The following is an 18,579-nucleotide window of genomic DNA, read 5'->3' as shown; positions in this document are numbered from 1 at the left end:
TGCCAAGCCGCACTGCTTCTTCACACACTGCTCGCTTAACCCGGAAGCCAGCCGCACCAATGTGTCTGAGGAAGAAACACCTTTCAGCTGGTGACCTCAACGTCTGAGCCATTTGGTGGGGGGGGTTCTACTAAGCTAACATATGGAATTGCTTTAAGATGAGCATACCATGGGTCATTTATCTATTTCATTTAGAATTTTAAGAACCCTTTAGGTACGCTTATATATATATATAAAAGTCACTGAGCAACGGGTGAGGCTGAAATAGCCGAATCCACTAATTTGAAGGGGTGTCCACATACTTTAGGGTATATTTCAGCCTCACCCATTGCTGGCAGGTGTATAAAATTGAACACACAGCCATGCAATCTCCTTAGCCTAACATTGGCAGCAGAATGGCCTTACTGAAGAGCTCAGTGACTTTTACATGGCACCGTCATAGGATGCCACCTTTCCAACGAGTCAGTTCATGACATTTCTGCTTTGCTAGAGCTGCCCCGGTAAACTGTAAGTGCTGTTATTGTGAGTGGAAACGTCTAGGAGCAACAACGGCTCAGCCGTGAAAAGGTAGGCCACACACGCTCACAGAACGTGAAACCGTCTGTCCTCGGTTGCAAAGCTCACAACTGAGTTCCAAACTGACTCTGGATGCAACTCCAGCACAAGAACTGTTCGTCGGGAGCCTCATGAAATGGGTTTCCATGGCCAAGCAGCCGCACACAAGCTTAAGATCACCATGCACAATGCCAAGCGTCGGCTGGAGTGCTGTAAAGCTTACCGCCATTGGACTCTGGAGCAGTGGAAACGGGCTCTGGAGTGATGAATCAAGCTTCACCATCTGGCAGTCCGACAGACGAATCTGAGTTTGGCGGATGCCAGGAGAACGCTACCTGCCCGAATGCATAGTGCCAACTGTAAAGTTTGGTGGAGGAGGAATAATGGTCTGTGGCTGTTTTTCATGGTTTGTTTTAGGCCCCTTAGTTCCAGTGAAGGGAAATCCTAACGCTATGGCATACAATGACATTCTAGACGATTCTGTGCTTCCAGCTTTGTGGCAACAGTTTGGTGAAGGCCCTTTCCTGTTTCATCATGACAATGCCCTCGTGCACGAAGGGAGGACCACACACAAATTGTTTGTTGTGATCTGTGTGGAAGAACTTGAATGGCCTGCACAGAGCCTTGACCTCAACCCTATCAAACACCTTTGGGTCGGAATTGGAACACCGACTGCCCTAAATCAGTGCCCGACCTCACTAATGCTCTTGTGGCTGAATGGAAGCAAGTCCCCGCAGCAATGTTCCAACATCTAGTAGAAAGCCTTCCCAGAAGAGTGGAAGCTGTTATAGCAGTAAAGGGGGGACCAACTCCATATTAAAATGATTTTGGAATTAGATGTTCGACGAGTATGTCCACACTGTTGGTCATGTAGTGTATTACTGAATATCGCATTCAGAAATGTCAAAGACTGCTCAGACTGTTACTGGGCGCATGTGTGACTCCAAGGTTTGCTGAGTCTTGCACACGTACACACACACTCGTACTCACTCACACACACCGCCTACATATCAAACTTTATTTGTCACATGCGCCAAGTACAACAGGTGAAATGCTTACTTACAAGTCCTTAACCAACAATGCAGTTCAAGAAAGAGTTAAGAAAATATTTACCAAATAAAGTAAAAAATATTAAAAAGTAACACAATAAAATAACAATAGCGAGGCTATATACAGGGGGAACCGGTACCGAGTCAATGTGTGGGGGTATAGGTAAGTCGAGGTAATTTGTACATGTAGGTAGGGGTAAAGTGACTATGCGTAGAAAATACATAGCGAGTAGCAGCAGTGTAATATGAATTTGGGGGGAGGGGGTGGGCATCAATGTAAATAGTCCGGGTGGCCATTTGATTAATTGTTCAGCACTCTTATGGCTTGGGGGTAGAAATTGTTAAGGAGCCTTTTGGTCCTAGATTTGGCGCTCCGGTACTGCTTACCGTGTGGTAGCAGAGAGAACAGTCAATGACTTGGGTGGCTGGAGTCTTTGACAATTTTTGGGCCTTTCCTCTGATACCGCCTAGTATATAGATCCTGGATGGCAGGAAGCTTGGCCCCTGTGATGTACTGGGCCGTACGCACTACCCTCTGTAGCACCCTATGTAGCGTCAGATGCCAAGCAGTTGCCATACCAGGCGGTGATGCAACCGGTCAGGATGCTCTCGATGGTGCAGCTGTAGAGCTTTTTGAGGATCTGGGGACCCTTGCCAAATATTTTCAGTCTCCTGATGGGGAAAAGGTGTTGTCGTGCCCTCTTCACAACTGTCTTGGTGTGTTTGGACCATGATAGTTCATTGGTGATGTGGATATGACATTCGTTTTCTACATCTGACCACTTCCCACATTGTTGTGTTAGAAATATTGTTTCATTATCACTTTTTGGATGTTAGAGTTTTGGGCGGGCAAATGTTTCTGTGAACAAAGACATTCCTTTGGTTGATACTAAAGAGCACGTGAGAGAGTTCTCCTGCTTAAGTTTATGACCAGGTGTTAGCTGTCAATCCGGCAGTTGGTTGTCAGCCCTTGCCAAGCTGAGCTGACCCATTTGTGATCCTCACAGGACAGTCATGACACCGGGATGATTCTGTTGATGTGAGCCATGACCAGCCTTTCAAAGTACTTCATGGCTACCGACATGAGTGCTACGGGGCGGTAATCACTTAGGCAGGTTACCTTCGCTTCCTTGGGCACAGGGACTATGGTGGTCTGCTTGAAACATGTATGTATTGCAGACTATGTCAGGCAGAGGTTGAAAATGTCAGTTGCTCTGCGCATGCTTTGAGTACATGTCCTGGTAATCTGTCTGGCCCTGTGGCTTTGTGAATGTTGACCTGTTTAAAGGTCTTGCTCACATTGTCTACCCAGACTATCGTCCGGAACAGCTGGTGCTCTTATGCATGCTTCAGTGTTGCTTGCCTCGAAGCGAGCATAAAAGGCATTTAGCTAGTCTGGTAGGCTCGTGTCACTGGGCAGCTCGCGGCTGGGTTTCCCTTTGTAGTCTGTAATAGTTTTCAAGCCCTGCCACATCTGACGAGCATCAGAACCAGTCTAGTAGAATTCAATCTTAATCCTGTATTGACACTTTGCCTGTTTGATGGTTTGTCTAAGGGCGTAGCGGGATTTCTTATAAGCGTCCAGATTAGTGTCCCACTCCTTGAAGCGGCAGCTCTAGCCCTTAGCTCGATGCATCTGTTGCCTGTAATCCATGGCTTCTGGTTGGGATATTTACGTATGGTCACTGTGGGGATGATGTCGTCGATGCACTTATTGATGAAGCCGGTGACTGAGGTGATATACTCCTCAATGCCATTGGATGAATCCCGAAACATATTACGGTCTGTGCTAGCAAAACAGTTCTGTGGCGTATTGAGCAAGTCACTGGTACTTCCTGCTTTAGTTTTTGCTTGTAAGCAGGAATCAGGAGGAAGGAATGGTCAGATTTTCCAAATGGAGGGCGAGGGAGAGCTTTGTATGTGTCTCTGTTACAACCCATAAACAGCAAACTAAAACTACATCAAACTCCAACCTCTTGCCGCTCAGATCCCTTTAGCGGGATCATTTTCGTCTACATCCGGTGAATTGCAGAGCGCCAAATTCAAATTAATTTACAAAAAATATTAAATTTTCATGAAATCACAAGTGCAATACACCAAAACACAGCTTAACTTGTTGTTAATCCAGCCGGCGTGTCAGATTTCAAAAAGGCTTTACGGTGAAAGCAAACCAGCTCTCAGCAGACAAAACATTACAAACAGCTAGCAAAGTAGATTGGTCACGAAAGTCAGAAAAGCAATAAGATTAATCGCTTACCTTTGATCTTCGTATGTTTGCACTCACGAGACTCCCAGTTACACAATAAATGTTTGTTTTGTTCCATAAAGATTCTCTTTATATCCAAAAACCTCCATTTGGTTGGCGTTTTGTTCAGTAATCCACAGGCTCGTGCGGTCACGACACAAATTCCAAATAGTATCCGTAAAGTTCGTAGAAATATGTCAAACGTTTTTTATAATCAATCCTCAGGTTGTTTTTTCAATAAATAATCAATAATATTTCAACCGGACGGTAGCCTTTTCAATAGAAGAGAGAAAGAAATGGTCTCGCTCCCGTGGCGCGCGCATGCACAAATCTGAGGACATCTGGCTATCCACTGATGCAATGTGATCATTCTCGCTCATTTTTCAGAATAAAAGCCTGAAACTATGTCTAAAGACTGTTCACACCTTGTGGAAGCCATAGGGAAAGGAATCTGGTTGATATCCCTTTAAATAGAGGATTGCAATGTAAAATAATAGTTTCAGAAAAACAGCACTTCCTGGATGGATTTTCGCCTGCAATATCAGTTATGTTATACTCACAGACAATATTTTGACAGTTTTGGAAACTTTAGAGTGTTTTCTATCCTAATCTGCAAATTATATGCATATTCTAGCTTCTGGGCCTGAGAAATAGGCAGTTTACTTTGGGCACGTTTTTCATCCAAACATCAAAATACTGCCCCCTAGCCTAAAGAGGTTTTAAAGAGCTCACACACATTAACGTCATATTCTTACTTTGGTCATTAGGAAGGAAGAGTCCGTTTCTGTCCTACACTGATGATATGAATCACCAGGAAAATAAACATTGAATGATGTAGGGGAGTTTTCTAGTACAGAATGTTCTAAAAAGTGTGTGTGTTCTTCTTTATCTTGAAAGTTCAAATGTAATTCCATTGGGGGAACATAGGTTGTATGAGTAGCATTGATCAGCGTCTCTCAGCTGTCAAGTGCTGTATTGCTTATGCACTGGGGCCTGATTTAAATTTAATTATTTATCCAGATCATTTTCCTTGAAGCTGCTGTGATGAAAATGTTGATTTCCTGTATTTATTGAGGTCAGCCATGTTGTGCTTCAAGTGTCAATCTGCCACTCTGTGCATTGCTTCGCCTATGTGTTTGCCTCTGCGACAGAGGAGTATACCTTCCTCTGTCGCAGATGTCGTTAGCGTGGTAAATCTAATGCACAGTGTATTCCCAGGTCTGGGCTCTGTCCTTGAAGCCAGTGAGAGGGCTGCCAAGTGTTTCTTTTTTTCATAATCTCCTAGTCTGAGGCTTCCCTCAAAAACCCTTTCTGTCCTGTATCTCATTTGGTCTCGCTAAAGCAGATCAGCAGAGGTGATGAATGTTTTCGTCTCTGATTTTGTGTTTTTACAAACTAGGGCAGCGTTTGAAATTCTCATGTGAAAATGCATTGTTTTCCAAACAAGCAATGAGGTTTTGAAATGCAAATAAACCGCATTGCTTCCTCCTGTATATCTGATAGAAAACCAGAAGGCTTTCTTTTCTCTCTGCTTAAGTGTCTCACCTTTGCTGATTCTTTGCTATAATTGCTTTCCATAAATATAATCACCTTTTGTAAGGATGGCTGGAAAATGGTGTCCAACAATGGGCATCCTTGGATCTTAATTTGGAAGGGTTAGGTAATGAACTTTGCGTCTGGTTGGTATTGGAGTAAGGATTCTTAGCTAGTTAGTTTGTGCAGGTCTACAATTTTATCCCTGATGTCCTTACACAGCTCTCTGGTCTTGGCCATTGTGGAGAGGTTGGAGTCTGTTTGATTGAGTGTGTGGACAGGTGTCTTTTATACAGGTAACGAGTTCAAACCGGTGCAGTTAATACAGGTAATGAGTGGAGAACAGGAGGGCTTCTTAAAGAAAAACTAACAGGTCTGTGAGAGCCGGAATTCTTACTGGTTGGTAGGTGATCAAATACTTATGGCATGCAATAAAATGCAAATTAATTACTTAAAAATCATACAATCTGATTTTCTGGATTCTGTCTCTCACAGTTGAAGTGTACCTATGATAAAAATGACAGACCTCTACATGCTTTGTAAGTAGGAAACACTGCCGATTTTGCAGGTTATCAAATACTTGTTCTCCCCACTGTATATCCAAAATGTCCATTTATTTGGCGCGTTTGATCCAGAAAAACACCGGTTCCAACTTGCTCAAACGTGACTACAAAATATTTCAAAGGGTCCCTGTAAACTTTGGCAAAAAATTTCAAACTACTTTTGTAATACAACTTTAGGTATTTTTTAACGTTAATAATCGATAAAATTTAAGACGGGATGATCTGGGTTCCATACAGGATTAAAACCAACTATAACTAGCTTTCTGGTCTCGCGCCTCTAACAAACAGGACACTTCGAGTGACTCTCCTTCAAGATGGCCGTACTTCTTCATTACACAAAGGAATTACCTCAACCAATTTCTAAAGACTGTTGACATCCAGTGGAAGCGGTAGGAACTGCAAGCAGGTCCCTTAGAAATCTGGTTTCCCAATGAAAACTCATTGAAAAGAGGGTGACCTAAAAAAAAAAGAAAATCTGAATGGTTTGTCCTCGGGGTTTCGCCTGCTAAATAGGTTCTGTTATACTCACAGACATGATTCAAACTGTTTTAGAAACTTCAGAGTGTTTTCTTTCCAAATCTACTAATACTATGCATATCTTATCTTCTGGGGATGAGTAGCTGGCAGTTTAATTTGGGCATGCTTTTCATCCAAAATTCCGAATGCTGCCCCCCTACCCTAGAGAAGTTAATGTATTGATCAGCTCTAATAAAGGTCTCCATTATTTATAACCACTATGTGCAGGGAATAAGTTATTTGATCTAGCAGTCATTACTGGATATAAAAACCTTTTTTAGCGCTTTTGCGAAAATTATTTAATTTGGTTTTCCACTGATCTAGGGTACGAGGAAGGAGAGGCAGGCAAAGGGTTTTTTATGCTTTTAAGGTCGGCTCTTCATCCTAGGATTTTCGTTTCCCCCCCACATCTGTACGGCCTCTTCCTTATGCTCCCCACTTGAGACGATGTAAAAACACTCTCCTACCCATAGAAACTGATTCTCACTGATTTCACTCCCCCCTTCCCTTTTCCTCTTTCCCCCCTATATCCTGAACCCAGCTTTGGAAATCAAACCAGGAACTTCCGCCTCTACCGTGATGGGAAACACTTTGTTGGGGAGAAGCGCTTCGAGTCCATCCACGACCTTGTGACAGATGGGCTGATCACGCTCTACATCGAGACCAAGGCAGCAGAGTACATCGCTAAGATGACCATCAACCCAATCTATGAGCACATTGGCTACACAACACTCAACAAGGAGCCCACGCTGAAGAAACACTTGCCCGTGTGCCAGGAGGTTCCTGATGGGCCTGCGCCACAGGGAGAGCTGGGTGACGAGGAGAAAGGGGTAAGGAACACTCTCACTATCCTGAAAATGTCAGCCTTTTACTGTACTGAAAATGGAAACAAATGGAGCAGGTGCTGAAATGAATGCAATGTGAAAACCAGGCAGAAGTGAATGTTTTCCATGTCAAGTAATTCCAGCTCTACTTTTCTAATGTGCAGAAAGTTGGTAGCACTGCTCTTGTTGCTCACCAAAATAAGATATCCAGAAAATGTTTAGATGCATCCTGAGATCCGTTTTTAATACACTTCATACTATTGAACTGAATTTTGTCGTTTTGTGAATCATGGAACCTGGATTTGCTGGCGTGTGGGTGTGAAAGTATTCAGACCCCTTGACTTTTTTCACATTTTGTTACGTTACAGCCTTATTCTAAAATGTATTAAATCGTTTTTTCCCCTCATCAGTCTACACACAATAACACAATATGAGAACGTAAAAACAGGTTTTTATTTATTTATTTGCAAATGTATTAAAAATATAAAAAAACATACCTTTTTACATAAGTATTCAGACCCTTTGCTATGAGACTCGAAATTGAGTTCAGGTGCATCCTCTTTCCATTCATCATCCTTGATGCTTCTACAACTTGGAGTCCACCTGTAGATACATTCAACTGGTTACATTATTTGGAAAGGCTCACTCCTGTCTATATAAGGTCCCACAGTTGACCGTGCATGTCAGAGCAAAAACCAAGCCATGAGGTCGAAGGAATTGTCCGTAGAGCACCGAGACAGGATTGTGTCGAGGCACAGATCTGGGGAAGAGTACCAAAAAAAATTCTACAACATTGAAGGTCCCCAAGAACACAGTGGCCTCCTTCATTCTTAAATGGAGGAAGTTTGGAACCATTAGAAATTGTTTCAGGCTTGTATTCTGAACAATGAGGAAGTAAGAGCAGTCTGAATGAGTGAACCCTAAAGTGTCACAGAGCTTTTTCATGCGCGTGACCGAGAGAGTGCCTTTCTTGTTTACCTTTTATATTGACGACGTTATTGTCCGGTTGAAATATTATTGATTATTTAGGCTAAAAACAACCAGAGGATTGAATATAAACATCGTTTGACATGTTTCTATGAACTTTACGGATACAATTTGGATTTTTTGTCTGCCTGTTTTGACTGCGGATTACAGAAGAAAACGCGCGAACAAAACTGAGGTTTTTGGATATAAAGAGACTTTATCGAACAAAAGGAACATTTATTGAGTAAATGAATGTCTGCTGAGTGCAACCATATGAAGATCATCAAAGGTAAGGGATTAATTTTATCTCTATTTCTGTCTTGTGTAACTCTTCTACTTGGCTGGTTACTGTTTGTAATGATTTGTCTGCTGGGCTATGTTCCCAAATAATCGTAAGGTATGCTTTCGCCGTAAAGCATTTTAAAAATCTGACACCGTGGTTGGATTCACAAGAAGTTCATCTTTAAACCTATGTAAAATATGTTTTGTTTTCTGAATTTTTATAATGAGTATTTCTGTATTTGAATTTGGCGCCCAGCAGTTTCACTGGCTGTTGAAGAGGTGGGACGCTAACGTCTCACGTACCCAAGAGAGGTTAAGACACTTCCTAGAGCTGGCCAAACTGAGCAATTGGGGGAGAAGGGCCTTAATCAGGTGACCAAGAACCAGTTGGTCACTCTGACTGTGCTCCAGAATTCTTCTGTGGAGATGGAACCTTTCAGAATGACAACCACCTCTGCAGCACTCCACCAGTCAGTCCTTTATGATAGTGCCCAGACAGAAGCCACTCCTTAGTAAAAGGTACATGACCGCAACTTGGAGTTTGCCAAAGGGCACCTAAAGGACTCTCATACCATGATAAACAAGATACTGAGTAAAGGGACTGAATACTTATGTAAATGTAACATTTCCGTTTTAGCAAAAAAAAAATGCAAAAATTGCTGAAATGTTTCAACCTTTTTTTGCTTTGTCATTATGGGGTATTGTGTGTAGATTGAGGAAAAAACAACTTTTTAATCAATTTTAGAATAAGGCTGTAAAGTAACAAGATGTGGAAAAAGTCAAGGGGTCTGAATACTTTCCGAATGCACTGTATGTACACACAAACTGAACAAAAATATAAATGCAATTCTCATTCAAAAAGTTGACTACATTTTGCCAAAAAGCACCTGGATGATCATCAAAACTCTTGGAAGAATGTTCTATGGATAGATGAGTCATAAGTTGTGAAATGGGTCCTATTTATCCCTGGCGCAAACCAACACAGCATTCCACAGTAAGAATCTTATACCAACAGTCAAGCATGGTTGTGGTAGTGTGACGGTTTGGGGTTGCTTTGCTGCGTCAGGACTTGGACGACTTGCCTTAATAGGAGACCTCATGAATGATCCTCTGTATCAGAGAATTATGCAGTAGAATGTCAGGGCATCAGTCTGTGAACTGAAGCTGAAGCACAGCTGGGTCATGCAGCAAGACAATGATCCAAAACACACAATCAAGTCTACATGAAAATGGTTAAACAGTAACACATTTTAAGTTTTGGAATGGCCTAGTGAAAGTGGAGATCTAATCCCAATTGAGATGTTGTGGCAGGACTTGAAACGAGCAGTTCATGCTTGAAAACCCACAAATGTCGCTGAGTTAAAGCAGTCCTGGATGCAAGAGTTGGCCAAAATTCCTCCAAAGCGATGTGAGAGACTGATCATCAACTACAGGAAGGATTTGGTTACAGTCATTGTAGCTATAGGTGGCACAATCAGTTGAGTGTAAGGGGGCAATTATACTGAACAAAAATATAAATGCAACAATTTCAGTTTCACAGTTCATATAAGGAAATAATTCAAATAAATTAGGCCCTAATCTATGGATATGACAAGATGTCTTAAAAAAAAAAAAAGTAGGGGCGTGGATCAGAAAACCAGTCAGTGTCTGGTGTGACCACCACTTGTGTTGTGCTGCATGAGACATCTCCTTCACATAGAGTTGATCAGGCTGTTGATTGTGACCTGTGGAATGTTATCCCACTCCTCTTCAGCAACTTCTCACAGCCATTGAATATTGTTGGGAACTGGAACACGCTGTCGTACACATCGATCCAGAGCAACCCAAACATGCTCAATGGGTGACGTCTGGTGAGTATGCAGACCATGGAAGAACTGGGACATTTTCAGCTTTCAGGAATTGTGTCAAGATTCTTGCAACATGGGGCTGTGCATTATTATACTGAAACATGAGGTGATGGTGGCAGATGAATGGCACAACAATGGGCTTCAGGATCTCATCACGGTATTTCTGTGCATTCGAGTTGCCATCGATAAAATGCAATTGTGTTCGTCGTCCGTTGCTAATACCATAACCCCACCTCCACCATGGGGCAACGTTGACATCAGAAAACCGCTGATCGTGAGACCAACATTTTACATGTTGCTTTTTATATATTTTTCCTGTGTGTGTATATACAGGTAAAGTCGGAGGTTTACATACACTTAGGTTGGAGTCATTTTTAACCACTCCACAAGTGTATTGTTAACAAACTATAGTTTTTGCAAGTCGGTTAGGACATCTACTTCGTGCATGACACAAGTAATTTTTCCAACAATTGTTTAGACAGATTATTTCACTTATAATTCACTGTACCACAATTCCAGTGGGTCAGAGGTTTACATACACTAAGTTGACTGTGCCTTTAAACAACTTAGAAAATTCCAGAAAATTATGTAATGGCTTTATTAGCTTCGGATAGGCTAATTGACCTCATTTGAGTCAAATAGAGGTTTACCTGTGGATGTATTTCAAGCCCTACCTTCAAACTCTGTGCCTCTTTGCTTGACATTATGGGAAAATCAAAAGAAATCAGCCAAGACCTCGGAAATTATTGTTGACCTTGGAAGCAATTTCCAAATGCCTGAAGGTACCACGTTCATCGGTACAAACAATAGTACGCAAGTATAAACACCATGGGACCACGCAGGTGCCATACCGCTCGGGAAGGAGACGTGTTCTGTCTCTTAGAGATGAACGTACTTTGGTGCGGAAAGTGCAAATCAATCCCAGAACAACAGCAAAGGACCTTGTGAAGATGCTGGAGGAAACAGGTACAAAAGTATCTATATCCACAGTAAAACGAGTCCTATATCAACATTTCCGGAGTTCCAAATTAAGCAGCAGCAGCTGAAAAGATGAGCTCCTACAAATATTGAAATTTAAATGTTTTTTTAGAGTAAAGTACATCGAAAAAAATCAAAAGAAAACTGCAAACTGAATAGGAGACCAAACAAGCAGCTAACAAAGAAGAAAGGCTTTTGAAAAAGTAACAATTTTTCATAAAATTATACCGTTTTCTTAGCTAGCTAAGTTGTTTACCTGTTGCTAGGCAGTTGCTAGGGACATTCCTGGAAGAAGCTAGCTAGCTAACAAGGAGTGTCTAGTTGGCAGAAGAGAAGAAGGGACAAAGAAGGGACAAAGTGGGACAAAATAAGGACAGAAGAAAAGGGAAAGGGGACATTAAGGTGAAGCAGTCCTCTAAAGACACAAAAGACAATAATACAAGAAACAACACTTCTATTGCCTCTCCCTCTACGATACGCACTTCCGGGTTGGAGCGAGTAGTTGCATTCCGCTTCGCTCCACAGGTAGTATTACATTTCATTTCATTACAGTACAACAGTTTGATTTGTTTGATCTTAGCTGGCTACATAGCCGTCTTTGTATCCAAGATAATTGTGTAGTCTAGAGTAATTGTCGAGGTTACCTAGCCAGCTACACTTTCAAACAAAGTCAACAACGCAGCCACTGCTAGCTAGCCTATTTCACCAGCCAGCAGTACTATATCATTTTAGTCAATAAGATTTTTTGCAACGTAAGCTTAACTTTCTGAACATTCGAGACGTGTAGTCCACTTGTCATTCCAATCTCCTTTGCATTAGCGTAGCCTCTTCTGTAGCCTGTCAACTATGTGTCTGTCTATCCCTGTTCTCTCCTCTCTGCACAGACCATACAAACGCTTCACACCGCGTGGCCGCTGCTACTCTAACCTGGTGGTACCAGCGCGCACGACCCACGTGGAGTTCCAGGTCTCAGGCAGCCTCTGGAACTGCCGATCTGCGGCCAACAAGGCAGAGTTCATCTCAGCCTATGCTTCCCTCCAGTCCCTCGACTTCTTGGCACTGACGGAAACATGGATTACCAATGATAACACTGCTACTCCTACTGCTCTCTCCTCGTCTGCCCACGTGTTCTCGCACACCCCAAGAGCTTCTGGTCAGCGGGGTGGTGGCACTGGGATCCTCATCTCTCCCAAGTGGACATTTTCTCTTTCTCCCCTGACCCATCTGTCTATCGCCTCCTTTGAATTCCATGCTGTCACAGTTACCAGCCCTTTCAAGCTTAACATCCTTATCATTTATCGCCCTCCAGGTTCCCTTGGAGAGTTCATCAATGAGCTTGACGCCCTGATAAGTTCCTTTCCTGAGGATGGCTCACCTCTCACAGTTCTGGGTGACTTTAACTTCCCCACGTCTACCTTTGACTCATTCCTCTCTGCCTCCTTCTTTCCACTCCTCTCCTCTTTTGACCTCACCCTCTCACCTTCCCCCCTTACTCACAAGGCAGGCAATATGCTTGACCTCATCTTTACTAGATGCTGTTCTTCCACTAATCTCATTGCAACTCCCCTCCAAGTCTCCGACCACTACCTTGTATCCTTTTCCCTCTCGCTCTCATCCAACACTTCCCACACTGCCCCTACTCGGATGGTATCGCGCCGTCCCAACCTTTGCTCTCTCTCCCCCGCTACTCTCTCCTCTTCCATCCTATCATCTCTTCCCTCTGCTCAAACCTTCTCCAACCTATCTCCTGATTCTGCCTCCTCAACCCTCCTCTCCTCCCTTTCTGCATCCTTTGACTCTCTATGTCCCCTATCCTCCAGGCCGGCTCGGTCCTCCCCTCCTGCTCCGTGGCTCGACGACTCATTGCGAGCTCACAGAACAGGGCTCCGGGCAGCCGAGCGGAAATGGAGGAAAACTTGCCTCCCTGCGGACCTGGCATCCTTTCACTCCCTCCTCTCTACATTCTCCTCTTCTGTCTCTGCTGCTAAAGCCAATTTCTACCACTCTAAATTCCAAGCATCTGCCTCTAACCCTAGGAAGCTCTTTGCCACCTTCTCCTCCCTCCTGAATCCTCCTCCCCCTCCTCCCCCCTCCTCCCTCTCTGCGGATGACTTCGTCAACCATTTTGAAAAGAAGGTCGACGACATCCGATCCTCGTTTGCTAAGTCAAACGACACCGCTGGTTCTGCTCACACTGCCCTACCCTGTGCTTTGACCTCTTTCTCCCCTCTCTCTCCAGATGAAATCTCGCGTCTTGTGACGGCCGGCCGCCCAACAACCTGCCCGCTTGACCCTATCCCCTCCTCTCTTCTCCAGACCATTTCCGGAGACCTTCTCCCTTACCTCACCTCGCTCATCAACTCATCCTTGACCGCTGGCTACGTCCCTTCCGTCTTCAAGAGAGCGAGAGTTGCACCCCTTCTGAAAAAACCTACACTCGATCCCTCCGACGTCAATAACTACAGACCAGTATCCCTTCTTTCTTTTCTCTCCAAAACTCTTGAACGTGCCGTCCTTGGCCAGCTCTCCTGCTATCTCTCTCAGAATTACCTTCTTGATCCAAATCAGTCAGGTTTCAAGACTAGTCATTCAACTGAGACTGCTCTTCTCTGTGTCACGGAGGCGCTCCGCACTGCTAAAGCTAACTCTCTCTCCTCTGCTCTCATCCTTCTAGACCTATCGGCTGCCTTTGATACTGTGAACCATCAGATCCTCCTCTCCACCCTCTCCGAGCTGGGCATCTCCGGCAAGGTCCACACTTGGATTGCGTCCTACCTGACAGGTCGCTCCTACCAGGTGGCGTGGCGAGAATCTGTCTCCGCACCACGTGCTCTCACCACTGGTGTCCCCCAGGGCTCTGTTCTAGGCCCTCTCCTATTCTCGCTATACACCAAGTCACTTGGCTCTGTCATATCCTCACATGGTCTCTCCTATCATTGCTATGCAGACGACACACAATTAATCTTCTCCTTTCCCCCCTCTGATAACCAGGTGGTGAATCGCATCTCTGCATGTCTGGCAGACATATCAGTGTGGATGACGGATCACCACCTCAAGCTGAACCTCGGCAAGACGGAGCTGCTCTTCCTCCCGGGGAAGGACTGCCCGTTCCATGATCTCGCCATCACGGTTGACAACTCCATTGTGTCCTCCTCCCAGAGTGCTAAGAACCTTGGCGTGATCCTGGACACCACCCTGTCGTTCTCAACTAACATCAAGGCGGTGACCCGTTCCTGTAGGTTCATGCTCTACAACATTCGCAGAGTACGACCCTGCCTCACGCAGGAAGCGGCGCAGGTCCTAATCCAGGCACTTGTCATCTCCCGTCTGGATTACTGCAACTCGCTGTTGGCTGGGCTCCCTGCCTGTGCCATTAAACCCCTACAACTCATCCAGAACGCCGCAGCCCGTCTGGTGTTCAACTTTCCCAAGTTCTCTCACGTCACCCCGCTCCTCCGCTCTCTCCACTGGCTTCCAGTTGAAGCTCGCATCCGCTACAAGACCATGGTGCTTGCCTACGGAGCTGTGAGGGGAACGGCAGAGGTTAAAGGGGGAGGCTTGCAAGCCGAAGACTACCATCCTAACCGTGAAGCATGGTAGTGTTAGCATCATGTTGTTTGGGTGCTTTGCTGCAGGAGGGACTGGTGCACTTCACAAAATAGATGGCCTCATGAAGGCAAATTATGTGGACCTATTGAAGTAATATATCATCAGTCAGGAAGTTAAAGCTTGGTTGCAAATGGGTCTTCCAAATGAACAATGACCCCAAGCATACTTCACAAGTTGTGGCAAAATGGCTTAAGGACAACGAAGTCAAGGTGGCCATCACAAAGCCCTGACCGCAATCCTATAGACAATTTGTGGGCAGAACTGAAAAAGCGTGTGCGAGCAAGGAGGCCTACAAACCTGACTCAGTTACACCAGCTATGTCAGGAGGAATGGGCCAAAATTCACCCAACTTATTGTGGGAAGCTTGTGCAAGGCTACCCAAAACGTTTGACCCAAGTTAAACAATCTTAAGGCATTGCTACCAAATACTAATTGAGTGTATGTAAACTTCTGACTCACTGGGAATGTGATGAAAGTAATAAAAGCTGAAATAAAGCATTCTCTCTACTATTATTCTGACATTTCACTTTCTTAAAATAAAGTGACCTCAGACAGGTATTATTATTTTATTTTTTTACAAATCTCATGCAGCCGTGTTACAGTTTGAACACTGGAATGTGTGATGTAATCTACACCTCAATTAGGCTGATTATAAATCCATAGTTTGAATGATTTTACATTTGAGTGTCATTAATTCGATATAGCCCACACTTTCTTGCTCTGAACTTCTAAAGCGGGTGGTATATAAGCATGGGTGTGGACAAAATGGAAACATCATATTCCGAGGTGTGTGTACTCAGCCCCCTTCTGTACTCCGTGACTTTCACAAAATACATTTAAGGACATTAGAACATACGCAAACTAAAAACGGTGGATAGATGGCAGCATTCACACAACTGAAAGTGTGAACCACCGCATTTATCCACGGTAAAGGGACTAGACGAATATTGACAGAGGCAGAAAGACGTTACAGGGACTAAGTCAAGTTGCAGTTCAACGGCTCTGACACGAGACCCATGTGGCAGGGACTTCAAACAGTCACTGATTTATAAAGGGAATACTAGCCACGTTGCGGACACTGATGTCTCACTTCCAGACCCGTTAACACCTTTTTTGCCTGTTTTGAGGAAAACAACACTGACCCACTGACATGTGCCTCCACTGCTTATGAGGACTGCGGGCTCCCAATCTCTGTAGGTGACGTGAGTAGGATCTTCAAACATGTTAACCCTCGCAAGGCTGCCGGCCCAGATGGCATACCAAGCCGTGTCCTCAGAGCATTCGTAGACCAACTGGCTGGAGTGTTTACGCACATTTTCAACCTCTCACCATCCGTCTGTCATCTGCACTTCAACAGGGCCACCGTTGTTCCTGTACCCAAGCAAGCCAAGGCAACTGCACTAAATGACTATCGCCCCGTAGCACTCACTTCTGTCATCATGAAGTGCTTTGAAAGGCTAGTCAAGGACCATATCACCTCCAACTTACCCGACACCGTTGTCCGACTACAATTTACATACCGCCCCAACATTTCTAAGGACGACGCAATCGGCGTTGGACTGCACACTGCCCTATCCCACTTGGACAAGAATAATACCTATGCTGTTTGGTGTTAAAAGCTGAGCAGTAGTCATAGTGCCCTAACTGAATAAAAATGTTCTGGACCCCATGAAGAGTGCAGCAGCTTAACAATCCCGGTAACGGGATCGATATGACAACAGCCAGTCGAAGTGCAGGGCGCCAAATTCAAAAAACAGAAATCTCATAATTAAAATTCCTCAGACATACATGTGTCTTATACCATTTTAAAGGTAATCTTGTTGTTAATCCCACCAAAGTGTCCGATTTCAAATATGCTTTTCAGCGAAAGCACCACAAACGATTATGTTAGGTCACACCAAACCACAATAAGCGCAGCCATTTTTCCAGCTAAAGCAGTCACAAAAAGCACAAATAGAGATAAAATTAATCACTAACCTTTGATGATCTTCATCAAGTCATAGGACTTCATGTTACACAATACATGTATGATTTGTTTGATAAAGTTCATATTTATATAAAAAAAAACTGAGTTTACATTGGCGCGTTACATTCACTAGTTCCAAAAACATCCAGTGATAGTGCATAGCCACATCGTTTCAACAGAAATACTCATCATAAATGTAGATGATAATACAAGTTATACACATGGAATTATAGATATACCTCTCCTTAATGCAACCGCTGTGTCAGATTTCAAAAAAACTTTACGGAAAAAGCAAACCATGCAATAATCTGAAAAGGCACTCCGAACAATAGTCAAATTAGCCGCCATGTTGGAGTCAACAGAAACCAGAAATTACATGTTAAATATTCCCTTTGATGATCTTCATCAGAATGCAATCCCAGGTCCACAATAAATGCTTGATTTGTTCGATAATGTCCGTTATTTATGTCAAATTAGCTACTTTGGTTAGCGCGTTTGGTAAACAATTCCAAAGTCACGAAGCGCGTTCCCTAAAAGATGACAATGTCCAAAAGTTCAGTAACAGTCACTAGAAACATGTCAAACGATGTATTGAATCAATCTTTAGAATGTTGTTAAAATAAATCTTGAATAACGTTTCAACCGGAGAATTACATTGACTTCAGATGAGCGATGGAACAGAGGTCCTCCTCATGTGAACGCGCATGGTCAGAGCATGGTCACCTCATGGCAGACCTGACTAATTCCTCTCTCATTCGGCGCCCCTTCACAGTAGAGGCATCAGACAAAGTTCTACAGACTGTTGACAACTAGTGGAAGCCGTAGGAAGTGAATAGTCATTCATATCTCGCTGTGATTTCAATGGGATCTTGGTTGAAAATCAACCAGCCTAATAATTTCCACTTCCTGTTTGGATTTTATCTCAGGTTTTTGCCTGCCATATGAGTTCTGTTATACTCACAGACATAATTCAAACAGTTTTAGAAACTTCAGAGTGTTTTCTATCCAATACTAATAATAATATGCATATATTAGCAACTATGACTGAGGAGCAGGTCGTTTACTTTGGGCACCTCTGTGCACCTTTCATTCAAGCTACTCAATACTGCCCCTGCAGCCATAAGAGGTTAATGGGGATGTATATTAAATATAAATTCCCCCCGCCCCAGGGGTGTGTGCTTAGCCCCCTCCTATACTCCCTTTTCACCCCTGACTGTTTGGCAACTCGATCATCAAGTTTGCTGACGACTTGACAGTGGTAGGCCTGATTGCCAACAACGACGAGACAGCTTACAGGGAGGAGGTTAGAGCCCTGTTGGAGTGGTGCTAGGAAAATAACCTCTCCCTCAACAAAACAAAGGAGCTTATTGTGGAATACAGGAGACGAAAGAGGGAGCACGCCCCCATCCTCATCGATGGTTCTTCCTTGGAAGCAAAACGGTTCAAAAGCTTCTAGTTAATTGGCGTGCACATCATAGAGGACCTGAAATTGTCTCGCCACACCAACATTGTGGTGAATAAGGTGCAACAGCACCTCTAAAACCTCAGGTAGCTGAAGAAAATCTGCATGGCCCCCAAGACCCTAACAAACTTCTGGAGAGGCAGCATTGAGAGCATTATGTCAGGCTGCATCACCGCCTTGTCCG

General features: G+C 43.8%; 1 protein-coding gene across 4 annotated transcripts in view; it reads left to right on the top strand.

Moving 5' to 3' along the window:
- The window catches only part of LOC139566417 (N-chimaerin-like), a 42,099-nt gene that overhangs the window by 8,556 nt on the left and 14,964 nt on the right, over positions 1-18,579 (top strand). For 3 of the 4 annotated variants that reach the window (XM_071387578.1, XM_071387577.1, XM_071387576.1), the window contains one exon: positions 7,003-7,291. In XM_071387578.1, the coding sequence (XP_071243679.1) occupies positions 7,003-7,291 (289 nt within the window). Of the gene's footprint in view, positions 1-7,002; positions 7,292-14,349; positions 15,841-18,579 lie in introns of those variants that run through there. The other variant, XM_071387579.1, reaches the window with a different exon arrangement.

This window comes from Salvelinus alpinus, chromosome 38 (genome assembly GCF_045679555.1).
Source record: "Salvelinus alpinus chromosome 38, SLU_Salpinus.1, whole genome shotgun sequence".
Classification (NCBI taxonomy): domain Eukaryota; kingdom Metazoa; phylum Chordata; class Actinopteri; order Salmoniformes; family Salmonidae; genus Salvelinus; species Salvelinus alpinus.
This window is presented reverse-complemented; position numbering and strand designations above follow the sequence as displayed.